The sequence below is a fragment of the Bos indicus x Bos taurus genome, unplaced genomic scaffold (assembly GCF_003369695.1).
Source record: "Bos indicus x Bos taurus breed Angus x Brahman F1 hybrid unplaced genomic scaffold, Bos_hybrid_MaternalHap_v2.0 SuperScaffold_100135, whole genome shotgun sequence".
NCBI classification, from domain to species: domain Eukaryota; kingdom Metazoa; phylum Chordata; class Mammalia; order Artiodactyla; family Bovidae; genus Bos; species Bos indicus x Bos taurus.
In genome coordinates this window covers 838,884-859,241 of record NW_020867067.1, presented here as the reverse complement: position 1 = coordinate 859,241, position 20,358 = coordinate 838,884, and the positions used below count along the sequence as shown (strand labels likewise).

The window sequence follows — 20,358 nt, the reverse complement described above, 5'->3', positions numbered from 1 at the left end:
TGCTTCCTAAGGCCCACTTGACTTCACATTCCAGGATATCTGGCTCTAGGGAAGTCACACCATCATGGTTATCTGTGTCATGAAGATCTTTTTTGTATAGTTCTTCTGTGTATTCTTACCACTTCTTAATATCTTCTGCTTCTGTTAGGTCCATAACATTTCTGTCCTTTATTGTGCCTATCTTTGCCTTAAATGTTCCCTTGGTATCTCTGATTGTCTTGGAGACATTTCTAGGCTTTCCCATTCTACTGTTTTCCTCTATTTATTTGCATTGATCACTGAGGAAGGTTTTCTTATCTCTCCTCTATTCTTTGGGGCTTTGCATTCAGATGGGTATATCTTTCCTTTTCTTCTTTGCCCTTTGCTTCTCTTCTTTTCACAACTATTTGTAAGTCCTCCTCAGGCAACCATTTTGCCTTTTTGCATTTCTTTTTCTTGGGGATGGGCTCAATCTCTGCCTCCCGTACAGTGTCAGGAACCTCTGTCCATAGTTCTTCAGGCACTCTGTCTATCAGATCTAATCCCTCGAATCTCTTTGTCACTTCCAACATATAATCATAAGGAATTTGATTTAGGTCATACCTAAATGGTGTAGTGGTTTTTCCTACTATCTTCAACTTAAGTCTGAATTTTACAATAAGCAGTTCATGATCTGAACCACAATCAGCTCCTGGTCTTGTTTTTGCTGACTGTATAGAGCTTCTTCATGTTTGGCTGAAAGAATATAATTCATCTGATTTCTGTATTGACCATCTGGTGATGTCCATGTATAGAATCTTCTCTTGTGTTGTAGGAAGAGGGTGTTTGCTATGACCAGTGTGTTCTCTTGGCAAAACTCTATTAGTCTTTGCCCTGCTTCATTTGGTACTCCAAGGCCAAATTTGCCTGTTATTTCAGGTATTTCTTGAATTTCTACTTTTGCATTCCAGTCCCCTATAATGAAAAGGACATCTTTTTGGGGTGTTAGTTTTAGAAAGTCTTGTAGGTTTTCATAGAACTGTTCAACCTCAGCTTCTTCATCATTACTGGTTGGAGAATAGACTTGAATTACTTTGATATTGAATGGTTTGCCTGAAAAAGAACAGAGACCATTTTGTCATTTTTGAGATTGCATCCAAGTACTGCATTTCAGACTCTTTTGATGACTATGGGGGCTACTTCATTTCTTCTAAGAGATTCTTCCCTACAGTAGTAGATATATATAATGGTCATCTGAGTTAAATTCACCTATTCCAGTCCATTTTAGTTCATTGATTCCTAAAATGTCGATGTTAACTCTTGCCATCTCCTCTTTGAACACTTCTAATTTGCCTTGATTCATGGACCTAACACTCCACGTGTCCAGCTATCCAAGTACTATTTACTAAAGAGACTGTCTTCTCCACTGTATATTCCTGACAACTCTTTCATAGATTCATTGAACAAAGGTGTTTGGATACCCATGTTTTAAAACTTTACTTTTTATTCCTCAACTTCAGAATGAGTAGTTATGTTCTCTTATGTTACACTTTAGTAAAATTATACATTCAGAGCATCTGAGTTGGACAAGTTACAGAAGATATAAATTATTATGTGGATGTGACAGATTCTGTTATTCTTGGGCTCTTTTGAGAGAGCTGCCCTTAGCAATGATCTACAGGAGTGAACAAAAGAGTAACAGGAAAATGGACTTTATGAGACTTAATAAATATTTCTAATTAATTACAAAGAATGGAATTAACTATAATACCTAGATGTGGAAAAGCAACCTGTGTCTTGTTTAGAGTTTCAGCATATTCTCTTAAAGATGTATTCACTTTAAATGAAGAAAAAAATACTACTTAACATCAGAACTTTTTAAGAGTTATATAACTTTAGCAAATTGTTTCAGACACTCCCTCCCCCACCCCAAAAAAATAATTAACCAAAGTCACTAATAAGTAGAAAGGGAGAGTTATAAGCCCCATCCTCTCTCTTTCAGTTTACAATTAGCAGGTCTATTATGCTTACTCCAGAATTGTGGCCTGGAGAATCCCATGGACTATATAGTCCATGGGGTTCCAAAGAGTCAGACTCGACTGAATGACTTTCACTTCACTTCCTTGTGTTTAGTCAGTAAGCAGAGACCTATTATCCTTAGTCTCTTGATGTCTGACTCTTTGTGACTCCATAGACTGTAGCTGGCCAGGCTCCCCTGTCCATGAGATTTTCCAGGCAAGAACACTAGAGTGGGTTGCCATGCCATCCTCCAGGAGATCCTCCCAATGCAGGATCGAACCCAGGTTTCCCACAACAGGTGGATTCTTTACCATCTGAGGCACCAGGGGAGCCCATGAACACTAGAGTGAGTAGCCTACCTTTCTCCAGGGGAACTTCCCCACCCAGGAATTGAACCAGCGTGTCCTGCTTTGCAGGTGGATTATTTAGCAGCTGAGCTACCCAGGTAGCCCAGCAGACGTATTAATGAGCAATAAAGGGGGTGGAAGGAAGGCAGCTTAAGAAAGAAAGAAAAAGGAGCAGAGAAAAATAATTTGTGAAAACAGGTTCAGGTCCTAGGCAGTTCAGATTGGGCTGCCTCCATGTGCTGTGTGGTCCATGATCACTAGAATTACAAGCTCAATTTCTTAACTGCTTCTTTGACCTTATCCAAGGAGAACTAAATGGACTGGAATGGGTGAATTTAACTCAGATAACCATTATATCCACTACTGTGGGCAGGAATCCCTTAGAAGAAATGGAGTAGCCATCAGGGTCAACAAAAGAGTCTGAAATGCAGTACTTGGATGCAATCTCAAAAACAACAGAATGATCTCTGTTCATTTCCAAGGCAAACCATTCAATATCACAGTAATCCAAGCCTATGCCCCAACCAGTAATGTTGAAGAAGCTGAAATTGAACGGTTCTATGAAGACCTACAAGACCTTTTAGAACTAACACCCAAAAAAGATGTCCTTTTCATTATAGGAGACTAGAATGCAAAAGTAGGAAGTCAAGAAACACCTGGAGTAACAGGCAGATTTGGCCTTTGAATACAGAATGAGGCAAGGCAAAGGCTAATAGAGTTTTGCCAAGAGAATGCACTGGTCATAGCAAACACCCTCTTCTAACAACATAAGAGAAGATTCTACACATGGACATCACCATATGGTCAACATTGAAACCAGATTGATTATATTCTTTGCAGCCAAAGATGGAGAAGCTCTATACAGTCAGCAAAAACAAGACCAGGAGCTGACTGTGGCTCAGATCATGAACTCCTTGTTGCCAAATTCAGACTTAAACTGAAGAAAGTAGGGAAAACCACGAGACCATTCAGTTCAGTCGCTCAGTCGTGTCCGACTTTTTGCGACCCCATGAATCGGAGCACACCAGGCCCCCCTGTCCATGACCATCTCCCGGAGTTCACTCAGACTCATGTCCATCAAGTCAGTGATGCCATCCAGCCATCTCATCCTCTGTCGTCCCCTTCTCTTCCTGCCCTCAATCCCTCCCAGCATCAGAGTCTTTTCCAATGAGTCTACTCTTCACATTAGGTGGCAAAAGTATTGAAGTTTCAGCTTTAGCATCATGCCTTCCAAAGAAATCCCAAGGCTGACCTCCTTCAGAATGGACTGGTTGGATCTCCTTGCAGTCCAAGGGACTCTCAAGAGTCTTCTCCAACACCACAATTCAAAAGCATCAATTCTTCAGTGCTCAGCTTTCTTCACAGTCCAACTCTCACATCCATACATGACCACTGGAAAAACCATAGCCTTGACTAGATGGACATTTGTTGGCAAATAATGTCTCTGCTTTTGAATATGCTATCTAGGTTAGTCATAACTTTTCTTCCAAGGAGTAAGCGTCTTTTAATTTCATGGCTGCAGTCACCATCTGCAGTGATTTTGAAGCCCCCAAAAATGAAGTCTGACACTGTTTCCACTGTTTCCCCATCTATTTCCCATGAAGTGATGGGACCAGATGCCATGATCTTCATCTTCTGAATGTTGAGCTTTAAGCCAACTTTTTCACTCTCCTCTTTCACCTTCATCAAGAGGCATTTTAGTTCCTCTTCACTTTCTGCCATAAGGGTGGTGTCATCTGCATTCAGGTATGACCTAAATCAAATCCCTTATGATTATACAGTGGAAGTGAGAAATAGATTTAAGGGACTAGATCTGATAGATAGAATGCCTGATGAACTATGGACAGAGGTTCGTGACATTGTACAAGAGACAGGGATCAAGACCATCCCCATGTAAAAGAAATGCAAAAAAGCAAAATGGCTGCCTGGGGAGGCCTTACAAATAGCTGTGAAAAGAAGAGAAGTGAAAAGCAAAGGAGAAAAGGAAAGATATAAGCATCTGAATGTAGAGTTCCAAAGAATAGCAAGGAGAGATAAGAAAGCCTTCCTCAGTCATCAGTGCAAAGAAATAGAGGAAAACAACAAAATGGGAAAGACTAGAGATCTCTTCAAGAAAATTAGAGATACCAAGGGAACATCTCATGCAAAGATGGGCTCGATAAAGGACAGAAATGGTATGGACCTAACAGAAGGAGAAGATATTAAGAAAAGTGGCAAAAATACACAGAAGAACTGTACAAAAAAGATCTTCGTGTCCAAGATAATCACGATGGTATGATCACTCACCTAGAGCCAGACATCCTGGAATGTGAAGTCAAGTGGGCCTTAGAAACCATCACTATGAACAAAGCTAGTGGAGGTGATGGAATTCCAGTTGAGCTATTTCAAATCCTGAAAGATGATGCTGTGAAAGTGCTGCACTCAACATGCCAGCAAATTTGGAAAACTGAGCAGTGGCCACAGGACTGGAAAAGGTCAGTTTTCATTCCAAGCCCAAAGAAAGGCAATGCCAAAGAATGCTCAAACTACCGCACAATTGCACTCCTCTCACACGCTAGTAAAGTAATGCTCAAAATTCTCCAAGCCAGGCTTCAGCAGTACATGAACCGTGAACTTCCGGATGTTTAAGCTGGTTTTAGAAAAGGCAGAGGAACCAGAGTTCAAATTGCCAACATCTGCTAGATCATTGAAAAAGCAAGAGAGCTCCAGAAAAACATCTATTTCTACTTTATTGACTATGCCAAAGCCTTTGACTGCATGGATCACAATAAACTGTGGAAAATTCTGAAAGAGATGGGAATACCAGACCACCTGACCTGCCTCTTGAGAAACCTGTATGCAGGTCAGGAAGCAACAGTTAGAACTGAACATGGAACAACAGACTGGTTCCAAATAGGAAAAGGAGTACATCAAGGCTGTATATTGTCACCCTGTTTATTTAACTTATATGCAGAGTACATCATGAGAAACGCTGGCCTGGAAGAAGCACAAGCTGGAATCAAGATTACCGGGAGAAATATCAGTAGCCTCAGACATGCAGATGACACCACCCTTATGGCAGAAAGTGAAGAGGAACTAAAATGCCTCTTGATGAAAGTGAAAGAGGAGAGTGAAAAAGTTAGCTTAAAGCTCAACACTCAGAAAATGAAGATCATGGCATCTGGTCCCATCACTTCATGGCAAACAGATGGGGAAACAGTGGAAATAGTGTCAGACTTTTTGGGCTCCAAAGTCACTGCAGATGGTGATTGCAGCCATGAAATTAAAAGACACTTACTCCTTGGAAGGAAAGTTACGACCAACCTAGATAGCATATTCAAAAGCAGAGATATTATTTGCCAACAATGTCCGTCTAGTCAAGGCTATGTTTTTTCCAGTGGTCATGTATGGATGTGAGAGTTGGACTGTGAAGAAAGCTGAGAACCAAAGAATTGGTGCTTTTGAACTGTGGTGTTGGATAAGACTCTTGAGAGTCCCTGGACTGCAAGGAGATCCAACCAGTCCATCCTAAAGGAGATCAGTCCTGGGTGTTCATTGGAAGGACTGATGTTAAAGCTGAAACTTCAATACTTTGGCCACCTTGTGTGTAGAGTTGACTCATTGGAAAAGACTCTGATGCTGGGAGGGATTGGGGGCAGGAGGAGAAGGGGACGACAGAGGATGAGATGGCTGGATGGCATCACCGACTCAATGGACATGATTTTGTTTAAACTCTGAGAACTGGTAATGGACAGGGAGGTCTGGCATGCTGCTATTCATGGGGTCACAAAGAGTTGGACATGACTGACTGACTGAACTGAACTGAAGGAGAAAATTGGATTTCTAGAGTTCATTTTTATGCAGAGCACTTCTACTAAAGCTGCTATGTAGCAGCTCCTTTTGCCATCCTTTCACTCTCAGAATAATAAACTACAACCACAGCCAACTTCAATAAACATCTTAATCTCTCAGACAAAGGATTCAGCCCCTCTTAGCCGCTGACAGTATTCCAGAACCCTAAAGAAATTCCAGAAGCATCATCTTTTTTTCCCCCAAATTTTGCTCAGATTCTGTCAAACCAGCTTGACAATTTGCTGTCAGGTCACTGTCATCTGGTTTGTCTGATATCAACCTGCTTTTTAGATAAATTGCCTTTGATTTTCTTGAATCTAGATATTTGGCAACTCTGTGTATCTGTATAAATATACCTCAAAGCTCAGAGTCTGACAGCTAAAAGTGCTAACTAATGATAACAATCCCAAATGCCCTAGGAAGAATATAAGATGCTACATACTGCTGAGTGCCAGTAATCATAGTGTAAAATTTTCATTTTCTTCCTTTCCTATAACCTTATAATAATAAAAGATCAGGTTAGACCTTTGTCTGCCTAGTAAAACAGGGTAATCAAACCATTTAAACACCAGCCAGTTCTAACACCCAAATAAATTCTCCCTACTCTCCTGTCCTGCCTGTTTTTGAAATATTGTCCAGGTTATAATGTGTTACTGTGAAACATTTGGTGCTCATGGTAAAGAATCCTCCTGCCAATGCAGGACCCAATCCATGGGTAGAAAAGATCCCTTGGAGAAGGAAGTGGCAATCCACTCAATATTCTTGCCTGGAGAATCCCATGGACTGAGGAGCCTGGCGGGCTACAGTCCATAGAGTTGCAAAGAGTTGAACATGACTGAAATGACTTAACACAGAGACACATATACATAATATGTTACTGTAAAACATTGGTGCTAATTGGTTTCTTTCTGATGATTAACAGGTTTTGGATTTAGGGAGATGGAAAGAATGTAGCCAGCCATATGATTTGCTGCAAAATAAATACAGCCTGTTTTACAACATGGTGCAAAACCTGGGTAAGGCAGAGGCCTCTGCCCTCATTGAAAGGGCAAAACAGGTGAGTCTGTTGCCTGACTTTGTAATTAGTTTGTCTCCAGCTTCATTCTTCAAAATCTCCACCTGGGATCTCTGTGCCCTTTCCAATCATAAACCTCCAGAGACTAAGCTTCATGACTGGGTCTTAACAAGACGTGGTGGGCAAGTCTGCTGAGAATCTGCAGTAGTGGTGGGGGTGCGGGGTAGTATGAGTGTGCTTTTCTATGCACACGCACACCTGCACTCAAGACAGATTTCAGATAGGACTTACCACACTTGGACCCTAGACTCACATTCCATTAGTGCACAGAACACTCTCATTTTGCAGACGCTTGGCGTTTCATTCTGATTGGCCCTCAGCACATTTGTGATCCAAGTGCTGTCAGAAACATCCATGAAATTTGATAGTTTAAGGAAAAAAAATTTGGAATATTTTGAGTCTATGAAGATTTACCAGGGAAAGGTATAAGTTGCTTCTGTTTCTAAGCTGTAAAGAAAACTCCTACACAATACTGTCACTTAATCCCTAATTCTATATTGTTTAAAATTTTATTCAATTATCCCCTCCCCAACACTACTGCCTTTACCTTCCAGAAGAAGGTAGATTGTCATCAGGATAAATCAGGAGTTCACAATACCTTAACACGGTACTCTGGATGGTGCTTGAAGATGAGGTGGGCGAAAGCACTAAGCGCTGCACATGGTGTGAGGAAGGCACTCAGTGAGCGACATTCACTCACGTGGTGTCTTTCTCACAAAGATGAGGTGGTAGTGTCTTGTACAGATGTGACAACTGAGGTCTAGTTTGAGGGATTTAGCGATTGTCATGCGGCCACCTGTAATTCATTCTGGAACAAGGTGGGATTGACACTGATGGGAAGATAGAGGGAGAGAGGGAAGGTGTGGTGTTCTTGCCACTTGAGATGCGTTGTTCAGGGTGGGATGAGTTATCTAGCTATATGTGATGAAGCTTCCTCACTGAAAATTTATCTCTGGGTATGAGATTATGGATGCATTTTACCTTCTTCATACTTTTCTGCCTTTCCCAGATTTTCATTTGTAAGTACAATAAAGTTACTTTTGTAATATTTAAAATATCTGTTAAAGAAAACATGCCTCAGTATCTATTTCTGTATGAAAGACTTACCTTAAAATGTGGCTTAAATTCCCTCTGTCACTGTTTCTTCTCAATCCTCCTTAGAAATGAGAAAATGCAGAGCAGTACCTTCCACTGTTCATGGGATAGGAGATAGCTTTTTGTAAGTACTGTATTGTATGCAAATGTTGAGAAATTGAACATGGAGCTCTGTATTTTTTTGTGCCTAAAATTCACAGAGTGCTTTCATCTACTAGCATGTCTCCCAGTCAGAGTTTCCCTCCTGAGACCTGATAATCATTTATGATTCCCATATAACCTAGTCACAAATGAGTCAGGACTCTTACAAAACCTTTTGTTCTTTTGAACTTAGGCATTACACATCAAATACAGGTGTCCCCACCTATGTGTCTAATTGTTCATTTAAAAACTATATTATCCTTATATATGATCAAGATGTTAAGTAATGAGAAATTGATCTCAGAAGTTTAGATAAGTCCAGATAAGATAATAGGGTTCAACATCCTCACTTTAGAGGTGAGGAAACTAATTCCTCTTAGAAGAAATGTGGTCCTATGTATATAACTGGTGTTAAGCTAGTTTGCAGCAGATGCAGAATTAGAAATCTGTTCTTTAAGTATATGTTTTAGATAAAGTGTTACATAAAGAAGCAGACATCGGTCATACAGAAGCAGGTATAGGTCACAGAACTAGAAATCTTTTGATTCCTGATCTAGTAATCCTGCACCCACTCTAACAATATTAATGGTAAGTTACATTTGTGTGGTTCTATATAATTTATTTTACATAGCTCTCATGCATATGATTTCATTTAATCCTCATGACTGCCCTTTTTATCCCATGTCATGGATGAAGAGATTGGGTCCAGGACTCACCCAAAGTCACAGAGCTGGTCCAGGGAGCACAGAGGGGGAATTTCTGGGGAGGCTGAATGTCGACCTAGGTACTGTGTTCTGTGCTGAGTCTGAGAACACTGCTCCTTTCACGTGGTAGCCAAGGTGGAGACGGTCACTCACATTCACAGGGTGACAGAACCTCACTCTTAGATTTCAGTCCTGCCACTGGCTCAGGCCACTGCTACAGAAAGAAATGCAGTTCTTGATCCTCATCCCATCTTGATATTATTTTTGCATACTTTGCATCCTCTTAGGATATACTGTCAGATTATCAGTTTTCTGAATTTGCAGGCATCAGTTATCAATGCCTTGTTCAGAGCTGTAACAGCAGGATGATTAGCCTATGTCACCAGGTTTTCACTCTAATAGAGCAGAATTCATTCATCTGAAGAGAAAACTCAACATCTGGGAGAAGGTGCTACCACATCACCTTTTCTTGTACAAATAGTTCAGGTGAACTGATCACTGTCTGATTCACCCTGATCCATGAAATAGTAGAGAAAGTACCTTTTAGATTCATAAAGCTGAAGGGGGCATTAGTTTGCTAGGGCTGCCATACAAAGACCACAGAGCAGGTGACTCAAACAACAGAAGCGTATTTCCTTACATCCCTGGAGGTTGGAAGTTCGAGGTCAAGATGACAGTAGGGCTGGTTTCCTCTGAGGTCTCTCTCCTTGGCTTGGAGATCTGTCTTCTCTCTGTGTCTCACATGGTCTTCCCTCTGTTTGCCTGTGTCCTGATCTCTTCTTATAAAAACTCCAGTCTGTTAGATTAGGAGCCATCTATATGACTTCACTGTCACTTTATTGACTATTTAAACATACTGTCTCCAAATACCATCACATTCTGAGGTATGGTGGTGTTTAGGACTTCAACATGTAAAATTGGAGGGGACACAGTTCAGCTCAAAGAATGAATGCCTGTCATCCATTCTGTTCTGTGATGAAGCAGATCTTATTGAGGTTTTCTGAAGTTTCTTTGTTCCCAGTGCGCAACAGAGGCATGATTTTTTTTTAATTCATGAAATCACCTAATACAGCCCAGATGTTATGAAATTCTCAGGATCCTAGCTCTAGGAGCCTGGCCCAGTATGAATCAATGGAGGAGGCACATAGCATCCACATGGCCTTGTGTCCCTGAGCCTCAGGTCCTCACCTGTGTGTAGAGCGGGGATTCCAGCCTGGCTGGCTTCTTCACATGTTTTATTACAGGGATCAGATGAGAGAGCAGATGCTTAAGGGCTTTGAGAATATAGACCATTTTACAGTATAAAAGTGGGATCATGTTTTAAAAGGCTGTAGACAGAAGACTTGCCTTCCAATAATAAAAAATATACCCATAGTTCTAAGTAGCTTTAGAGGCTCTAAATCAAGGGTCCCCAACTCCTGGGCCAAACTGATTTGGTCCATGGCTGTTAGGGACTGGGCTGCACAGCAGGAGGTGAGTGGTGTGCAAAGGAGCAAAGCTTCATCTGCTGCTCCCCATCGCTCACATTATACCTGAATCTCCTCTTTCTCGCCCTATCTGTGCAAACATTGTCTTCCATGAAACTGGGTCCCTGGTGCCAAAAAGTTGGGGACCACTGCTCTAAATAATCAAAATGTATTTATAATCATATATTTTAAAACACATGGTATATCTAATGCTATAAAATCTTAAAACTTTTAAAAATACTTTTTAAAAATTTATGAACAGCAAAAGAGACACTGATGTATAGAACAGTCTTATGGACTCTGTGGGAGAGGGAGAGTGTGGGAAGATTTGGGAGAATGGCATTGAAACATGTAAAATATCATGTAAGAAACAAGTTGCCAGTCCAGGTTCGATGCACGATACTGGATGCTTGGGGCTAGTGCACTGGGACGACCCAGAGGGATGGTATGGGGAGGGAGGAGGGAGGAGGGTTCAGGATGGGGAACACATGTATACCTGTGGCGGATTCATTTTGGTATTTGGCAAAACTAATACAATTATGTAAAGTTTAAAAATAAAATAAAATTAGAAAAAAAAATTTATGAACAAAAAGTAAATCACTCTCCACTCCTGTCATCACACAGCTCCCCCCCAAGGTGGAGCCCCAGCACCACTGTTGACTGTTCTGTTGAGATGGTCTGTGTATCAGGAAGAACTTGTGAATATGCGGTCTTCCTGTTTTTAAGCACAAATGATAGCTCTTCTTTCGTTTTTTCACTTAATATCTATCTTGGGTTACATCAATGCATATAGTTATTTTTTTAATGGCTACATAGTATTATGCTTTCTCCATTTCTTATTTCTATTTTTGATGATTATCAATCAGAGTTTATAAAATATAGGGGTTACAACCTGATATTAACATCCAAATTTGTTGTGTTCATTTTATGTGGGAAAATGAGAAACCCTTGAGCAGATGCTATTAATAGATTTCCCAGCCTCATTGTCACTTTGTTTTTAATTTATCTCAAGGATTTGAGTCAGTAAAATGATTTTACTTATCAATTTACTCTAGTGATAAAGCATATTTGTTAATGAGAATGATCAGAACTCAAGTGTATCTACAGGTTGTTTGTCATTAAGTCCAGCCCCAGTGAAAGTTCTAATGGGGCTACTTCCTCCATAGAATAAATACACCCCTGTTTTTCCAATTGTGCCTCCAGTAGTGATATGACTGTTCCACATGAAGAAATGGACCTAGAAATGTGTTGCCTTAGAAGGACTTTAAAACACTTAAACGTGGTTTTTGTCTTTTTATCCCCTCAGGTGCACTTTGAAAGGAAATAACCAGATATCACTCACCGTGACCGTGTGGTTATGAATGTTATGAATGTCCAGTGGACAGCCCTCAGCCTTAACAATGTTTGAGTCAACGTTGTGATTGTACCATGAGTTCATGTCTAATCCAAAGGCATTTTTCTAATAGATTTTTGTACTGCATAAGTTATATTTTACTTTTTTACACCAGCAACAAATATTCACATAAGATGTTAATCTGTAATTTTTTCTTCAACTTCACTCAGTGATTTCAAGCTCTTGCAAAAGGACTTATTATGTTTATTTATATGTTATACTGTTTTCTTTTATCTAAATCAAAGATGCGGGCCACCAAAAAAAGCTGTCTCCCAGGTTTTTTGTCTTGAGGGACTCTGAAGCCACATTTTCTAAGATTTGAGACAAAGCTGTTACAGATTTTTTTTTTTCCTTTTACTGTTCACAGAATTACATATTACTTGCCAATTATATCAGGGATTCTTGAAGACTGTGAAGTTGCCATTTTGTGTCACCGCTTCCTTTACTAGAACTACAATCTGTTTTTCCACTCAGAGATCTCTGGTTAAAATACTACAGAGAAAACTAATAGGAAAAACATACAACACAAGTAGTTTAAGTAACATTATAGGAGAGAGAGGTGTTGCCTTCCAAAAAATACAGGACAATATTGTACGTTCATCTCCTGTGTCTCCTGCATCGAAGGCAGATTCTTTACAGTTGAGCCATTGGGGAAGCCCTCTAAAAGAGAAAGAAGAGAAAATATGCTTTCTCAAAGTAGGAATCTGTCCAGGGATTTGCTAATGAAGGACAGACATGTTCTAGACTGTCTTGTAGATAGAGGATTTTATATTTTTACAATTTAAAAAATTGTAGTAAAATATATATAACATAAAATCTACCATGTAACCATTTTTTTTTTTTGCACCTCCAAAGGGTTCATTTTATTGTACAAATGCCATCTGCTTTTTTTTTTCTTTTTTTCTTTCTTTTTTTTTTTCTTTAATAGAAAATTATTTAATTAGTATACATGTGTTCCCCATCCTGAACCCTCCTCCCTCCTCCCTCCCCACACCATCCCTCTGGGTCGTCCCAGTGCACCAGCCCCAAGCATCCAGCATCGTGCATTGAACCTGGACTGGCATCTCGTTTCATACATGACGTTTCACATGTTTCAATGCCATTCTCCCAAATCTTCCCACCCTCTCGCTCTCCCACAGAGTCCATAAGACTGATCTATACATCAGTGTCTCTTTTGCTGTCCCATATACAGGGTTATCGTTACCATCTTTCTAAATTCCATATATATGCGTTAGTATACTGTATTGGTGTTTTTCTTTCTGGCTTACTTCACTCTGTATAATAGGCTCCAGTTTCATCCACCTCATTAGAACTGATTCAAATGTATTCTTTTTAATGGCTGAGTAATACTCCATTGTGTATATGTACCACACCTTTCTTATCCATTCATCTGCTGATGGACATCTAGGTTGCTTCCATGTCTTGGCTATTATAAACAGTGCTGCGATGAACATTGGGGTACACGTGTCTCTTTCCCTTCTGGTTTCCTCAGTGTGTATGCCCAGCAGTGGGATTGCTGGATCATAAGGCAGTTCTATTTCCAGTTTTTTAAGGAATCTCCACACTGTTCTCCATAGTGGCTGTACTAGTTTGCATTCCCACCAACAGTGTAAGAGGGTTCCCTTTTCTCCACACCCTCTCCAGCATTTATTATTTGTAGACTTTTGGATCGCAGCCATTCTGACTGGTGTGAAATGGTACCTCATAGTGGTTTTGATTTGCATTTCTCTGATAATGAGTGATGTTGACCATCTTTTCATGTGTTTGTTAGCCATCTGTATGTCTTCTTTGGAGAAATGTCTATTTAGATCTTTGGCCCATTTTTTGATTGGGTCATTTATTTTTCTGGAGTTGAGCTGTAGGAGTTGCTTGTATATTTTTGAGATTAGTTGTTTGTCGGTTGTTTCATTTGCTATTATTTTCTCCCATTCTGAAGGCTGTCTTTTCACCTTGCTAATAGTTTCCTTTGATGTGCAGAAGCTTTTAAGTTTAATTAGGTCCCATTTGTTTATTTTTACTTTTATTTCCAATATCCTGGGAGGTGGATCATAGAGGATCCTGCTGTGATGTATGTCAGAGAGTGTTTTGCCTATGTTCTCCTCTAGGAGTTTTATAGTTTCTGGTCTTATGTTGAGATCTTTAATCCATTTTGAGTTTATTTTTGTATATGGTGTTAGAAAGTGTTCTAGTTTCATTCTTTTACAAGTGGTTAACCAGATTTCCCAGCACCACTTGTTAAAGAGATTGTATTTAATCCATTGTATATTCTTGCCTCCTTTGTCAAAGATAAGGTGTCCATATGTGCGTGGATTTATCTCTGGGCTTTCTATTTTGTTCCATTGATCTATATTTCTGTCTTTGTGCCAGTACCATACTGTCTTGATAACTGTGGCTTTGTAGTAGAGCCTGAAGTCAGGTAGGTTGATTCCTCCAGTTCCATTCTTCTTTCTCAAGATCGCTTTGGCTATTCGAGTTTTTTGTATTTCCATACAAATTGTGAAATTATTTGTTCTAGCTCTGTGAAGAATACTATTGGTAGCTTGATAGGGATTGCATTGAATCTATAAATTGCTTTGGGTAGTATACTCATTTTCACTACATTGATTCTTCCAATCCATGAACATGGTATATTTCTCCATCTATTAGTGTCCTCTTTGATTTCTTTCACCAGTGTTTTATAGTTTTCTATATATAGGTCTTTAGTTTCTTTAGGTAGATATATTCCTAAGTATTTTATTCTTTCCGTTGCAATGGTGAATGGAATTGTTTCCTTAATTTCTCTTTCTGTTTTCTCATTATTAGTGTATAGGAATGCAAGGGATTTCTGTGTGTTGATTTTATATCCTGCAACTTTACTATAATCATTGATTAGTTCTAGTAATTTTCTGGTGGAGTCTTTAGGGTTTTCTATGTAGAGGATCATGTCATCTGCAAATAGTGAGAGTTTTACTTCTTCTTTTCCAATTTGGATTCCTTTTATTTATTTTTCTGCTCTGATTGCTGTGCCCCAAACTTCCAAAACTATGTTGAATAGTAATGGTGAAAGTGGGCACCCTTGTCTTGTTCCTGACTTTAGAGGAAATGCTTTCAATTTTTCACCATTGAGGATAATGTTTGCTGTGGGTTTGTCATATATAACTTTTATTATGTTGAGGTATGTTCCTTCTATTCCTGCTTTCTGGAGAGTTTTTATCATAAATGGGTGTTGAATTTTGTCAAAGGCTTTCTCTGCATCTATTGAGATAATCATATGGTTTTTGTTTTTCAATTTGTTAATGTGGTATATTACATTGATTGATTTGCGGATATTGAAGAATCCTTGCATCCCTGGGATAAAGCCCACTTGGTCATGGTGTATGATCTTTTTAATGTGTTGTTGGATTCTGATTGCTAGAATTTTGTTTAGGATTTTTGCATCTATGTTCATCAGTGATATTGGCCTGTAGTTTTCTTTTTTTGTGGGATCTTTGTCAGGTTTTGGTATTAGGGTGATGGTGGCCTCATAGAATGAGTTTGGAAGTTTACCTTCCTCTGCAATTTTCTGGAAGAGTTTGAGCAGGATAGGTGTTAGCTCTTCTCTAAATTTTTGGTAGAATTCAGCTGTGAAGCCGTCTGGACCTGGGCTTTTGTTTGCTGGAAGATTTTTGATTACAGTTTCAATTTCCGTGCTTGTGATGGGTCTGTTAAGGTTTTCTATTTCTTCCTTGTCGAGTTTTGGAAAGTTGTACTTTTCTAAGAATTTGTCCATTTCTTCCTCGTTGTCCATTTTATTGGCATATAATTGTTGATAATAGTCTCTTATGATCCTTTGTATTTCTGTGTTGTCTGTTGTGATCTCTCCATTTTCGTTTCTAATTTTATTGATTTGATTTTTCTCCCTTTGTTTCTTGATGAGTCTGGCTAATGGTTTGTCAATTTTATTTATCCTTTCAAAGAACCAGCTTTTGGCTTTGCTGATTTTTGCTATGGTCTCTTTTGTTTCTTTTGCATTTATTTCTGCTCTAATTTTTAAGATTTCTTTCCTTCTACTAACCCTGGGGTTCTTCATTTCTTCCTTTTCTAGTTGCTTTAGGTGTAGAGTTAGGTTATTTATTTGACTTTTTTCTTGTTTCTTGAGGTGTGCCTGTATTGCTATGAACTTTCCCCTTAGGACTGCTTTTACCCTGTCCCACAGGTTTTGGGTTGTTGTGTTTTCATTTTCATTCGTTTCTATGCAAATTTTGATTTCTTTTTTGATTTCTTCTGTGATTTGTTGGTTATTCAGCAGCGTGTTGTTCAGCCTCCATATGTTGGAATTTTTAATAGTTTTTCTCCTGTAACTGAGATCTAATCTTACTGCATTGTGGTCAGAAAAGATGCTTGGAATGATTTCAATTTTTTTGAATTTACCAAGGCTAGCTTTATGGCCCAGGATGTGATCTATCCTGGAGAAGGTTCCATGTGCGCTTGAGAAAAAGGTGAAATTCATTGTTTTGGGATGAAATGTCCTATAGATATCAATTAGGTCTAACTGGTCTATTGTATTGTTTAAAGTTTGTGTTTCCTTGTTAATTTTCTGTTTAGTTGATCTATCCATAGGTGTGAGTGGGGTATTAAAGTCTCCCACTATTATTGTGTTATTGTTAATTTCTCCTTTCATACTTGTTAGCATTTGTCTTACATACTGTGGTGCTCCCGTGTTGGGTGCATATATATTTATAATTGTTATATCTTCTTCTTGGATTGATCCTTTGATCATTATGTAGTGACCTTCTTTGTCTCTTTTCACAGCTTTTGTTTTAAAGTCTATTTTATCTGATATGAGTATTGCTACTCCAGCTTTCTTTTGGTCCCTATTTGCATGGAAAATCTTTTTCCAGCCCTTCACTTTCAGTCTGTATGTGTCCCCTGTTTTGAGGTGGGTCTCCTGTAGACAACATATGTAGGGGTCTTGTTTTTGTATCCATTCAGCCAGTCTTTGTCTTTTGGTTGGGGCATTCAACCCATTTACGTTTAAGGTAATTACTGATAAGTATGATCCCGTTGCCATTTACTTTATTGTTTGGGGTTCGAATTTATACACCATTTTTGTGTTTCCTGTCTAGAGAATATCCTTTAGTATTTGTTGGAGAGCTGGTTTGGTGGTGCAGAATTCTGTCAGCTTTTGCTTGTCTGAGAAGCTTTTGATTTCTCCTTCATACTTGAATGAAATCCTTGCTGGGTACAATAATCTGGGCTGTAGGTTATTTTCTTTCATCATTTTAAGTATGTCTTGCCATTCCCTCCTGGCTTGAAGAGTTTCTATTGAAAGATCAGCTGTTATCCTTATGGGAATTCCCTTGTGTGTTATTTGTTGTTTTTCCCTTGCTGCTTTTAATATTTGTTCTTTGTGTTTGATCTTTGTTAATTTGATTAATATGTGTCTTGGGGTGTTTCGCCTTGGGTTTATCCTGTTTGGGATTCTCTGGGTTTCTTGGACTTGGGTGATTATATCCTTCCCCAGTTTAGGGAAGTTTTCAACTATTATCTCCTCAAGTATTTTCTCATGGTCTTTCTTTTTGTCTTCTTCTTCTGGAACCCCTATGATTCGAATGTTGTAGCGTTTAATATTGTCCTGGAGGTCTCTGAGATTGTCCTCATTTCTTTTAATTCGTTTTTCTTTTATTTTCTCTGATTCATTTATTTCTACCATTCTATCTTCTAATTCACTAATCCTATCTTCTGCCTCTGTTATTCTACTATTTGTTGCCTCCAGAGTGTTTTTAATTTCATTTATTGCATTATTCATTATATATTGACTCTTTTTTATTTCTTCTAGGTCCTTGTTAAACCTTTCTTGCATCTTCTCAATCCTTGTCTCCAAGCTATTTATCTGTGATTCCATTTTAATTTCAAGATTTTGGATCAATTTCACTATCATTATTCGGAATTCTTTATCAGGTAGATTCCCTATCTCTTCCTCTTTTGTTTGGTTTGGTGGGCATTTATGCTGTTCCTTTATCTGCTGGGTATTCCTCTGTCTCTTCATCTTGTTTAAATTGCTGAGTTTGGGGTGTCCTTTCTGTATTCTGGCAGTTCGTGGAGTTCTCTTTATTGTGGCTTTTCCTCGCTGTGTGTGGGTTTGTACAGGTGGCTTGTCAAGGTTTCCTGGTTAGGGAAGCTTGTGTTGGTGTTCTGATGGGTGGAGCTGTATCTCTTCTCTTTGTTCAGTCGCGCTGTGGGGAGGGAGGGAGGGATGCTGCAAACAAATAACACTGGTGTGTGCTCGCAGTGCCTCAGCCACACTGGGTCTGCCCCCGCTCACGGCGCGTGTAGCCTCCCTGCCCACACTGCTCGGGCTCTAGGTTGTTCCGCCGGGAACAATCCGAGGCTGGCCCTGGGTTGCATGTACCTCCCAGGTCCAAGCCGCTCAGGTTCAGGCACTCGGGTAGTCCTCAGAGGCGCAGACTTAGTTGGGCCTCAGTTTTGTGCTCTTCCCAGGTCCGAGCAGCTCAAGTGATGAGGTGTTTGGTGAGCGCCAATGCTGCGACTTATCGCCTCCCCACCACTCGGTTATCTGGGTGTAAAACCGGCGCACCTTCTCAGGCAGATGTTAACCGTCCAGACCCCCAATAAGTTTTAGTTAGCAAAGAAGCCTGCTTACAGTTTTATAGATAATGTCTCTCTGGGGCTGCGATTGCCCCCTTCCGGCTCTGGCTGCCTGTCACCGGAGGGGGAAGGTCTGCAGCCGGCTATCTCTGTTCAGTCCTTTGTTCCGTGCGTGGGCCTGGCGGTCTTAGGTTAGGGCTGGCTTTTCGCGTGGTAGATATCTCACAGTCTGGTTTGCTAGCCCAAATTATTTCGCTTAGATAGTGCTCAGGGTATTCAGGCCAGATTCTTACTCTAAGCGATGTAGCCCGCGCTGCGCCTCCCTGCCCAGCCCCCGCTTGCTAATGGCGCGTGCAGGCGTCTGCGCTGCTTCTCCACTGGGGGAGTTACCGTAGGACTCGTAATCTTCGAGTTTTAATTGTTTATTTATTTTTTCTTCCTGTTATGTTGCCCTCTGTGCTTCCAAAGCTCGGCACAGATTCGGCAGTGAGAAGGTTTCCTGGTGTTTGGAAACTTCTCTCTTTTTAAGATTCCCTTCCCGGGACGGAACTCCGTCCCTCCCTCTTTTGTCTCTTTTTTTGTCTTTTATATTTTTTCCTACCTCCTTTCGAAGAGTTGGATTGCTTTTCTGGGTGCCTGATGTCCTCTTGCCGGAATTCAGAAGTTGTTTTGTGGAATTTACTCGACGTTTAAATGCTCTTTTGATGAATTTGTGGGGGAGAGTGTTCTCCCCATCCTACTCCTCCGCCATCTTGGCTCCTCCCCCTCCCATGTAACCATTTTTAATCATACAGTTCAGTGACATTAATCACATTTACAAGGTTGTGAAACCATAATTCTCTGGGTAACTTTTGGTAATTATATTCTTCCTATTCAGTGTGTTATTTCTGCAGAGTCATTTTGGTAAGTTTCATTTTTCTAGAAGTGGATCTGTTTCCTGTGAGTTTTGAGCTTGATTGGAATAAATGTATTCACAAAATCTTATATATTTAATCTCTGCAGCATCTCTGTGTTCTTTTGGCCTTTTAATTTTCTTTGAGCCTTCACTATTTTATGAATAATCTTGAATAACTCTTCCTGTTTTTTTTAATTTAATTTTATTTTTAAACTACATAATTGTATTAAGTCAACTTTTGCTTGATTGATGCTGTTTTTCTTTTTAGTTCATCATATTCTTTCTTTTCTTCAACTTTTCCTTTGAGATTTTTTTCTCTAAATTCTTAAATTGGAAACAGATTAATAATGTAATTATTTTTCTAATAAGTATATAAAGCTGACATTTTTTATGAGATCCACTTTAGCTATAACCTACAAGTTTTGATACTTACAAAACTTTGGTAGAAAAATTTTGTTACTTACAATCAATATTCAATGTATTATATATTTTCTAATTCCTAATTTAATTCATTAACCATGTCTTTTACCCATGAGTTATTCATAAGTATAGTGTTCTCTAAATTTCAAATGCCAATGGATTTTTTCTATTAGATTGAATATGTGGACCTGCTAACATTCAACCTATTTTAAAGCTATAAAATGACACTTTCATGTGTTTCAACGTATTAGTTTTCTTTTGTTATTGATATATAACAATTTCATTTTGGTCAGGCAACATTAGATTGTGGATTTTAAACCAAGGGTAACCATATTCACACAAAAAGTCCTTGTTTCCACCATTTTGTATTTTATTTGGGGGTTTTAAAATGTTATAAGGACATGTGTAACCAGTAATTTTCAAATAAAAATCCTCCCTGAGTACTGG

The 20,358-nt window shown here is 39.3% G+C and overlaps 1 protein-coding gene across 1 annotated transcript in view; it reads left to right on the top strand.

Annotated features, from left to right (window-relative positions):
* Window positions 1-12,441, top strand: part of LOC113888439 (multidrug resistance-associated protein 4-like) — a 159,651-nt gene extending 147,210 nt beyond the window's left edge. Inside the window, exons 29-30 of the mRNA XM_027535568.1 lie at window positions 7,078-7,212; window positions 11,943-12,441. Of these exons, the coding sequence (XP_027391369.1) occupies window positions 7,078-7,212; window positions 11,943-11,963 (156 nt within the window). The 3' untranslated portion in view covers window positions 11,964-12,441. The remainder of the gene's footprint in view (window positions 1-7,077; window positions 7,213-11,942) is intronic.
* Window positions 12,442-20,358: the final 7,917 nt, after the last annotated feature.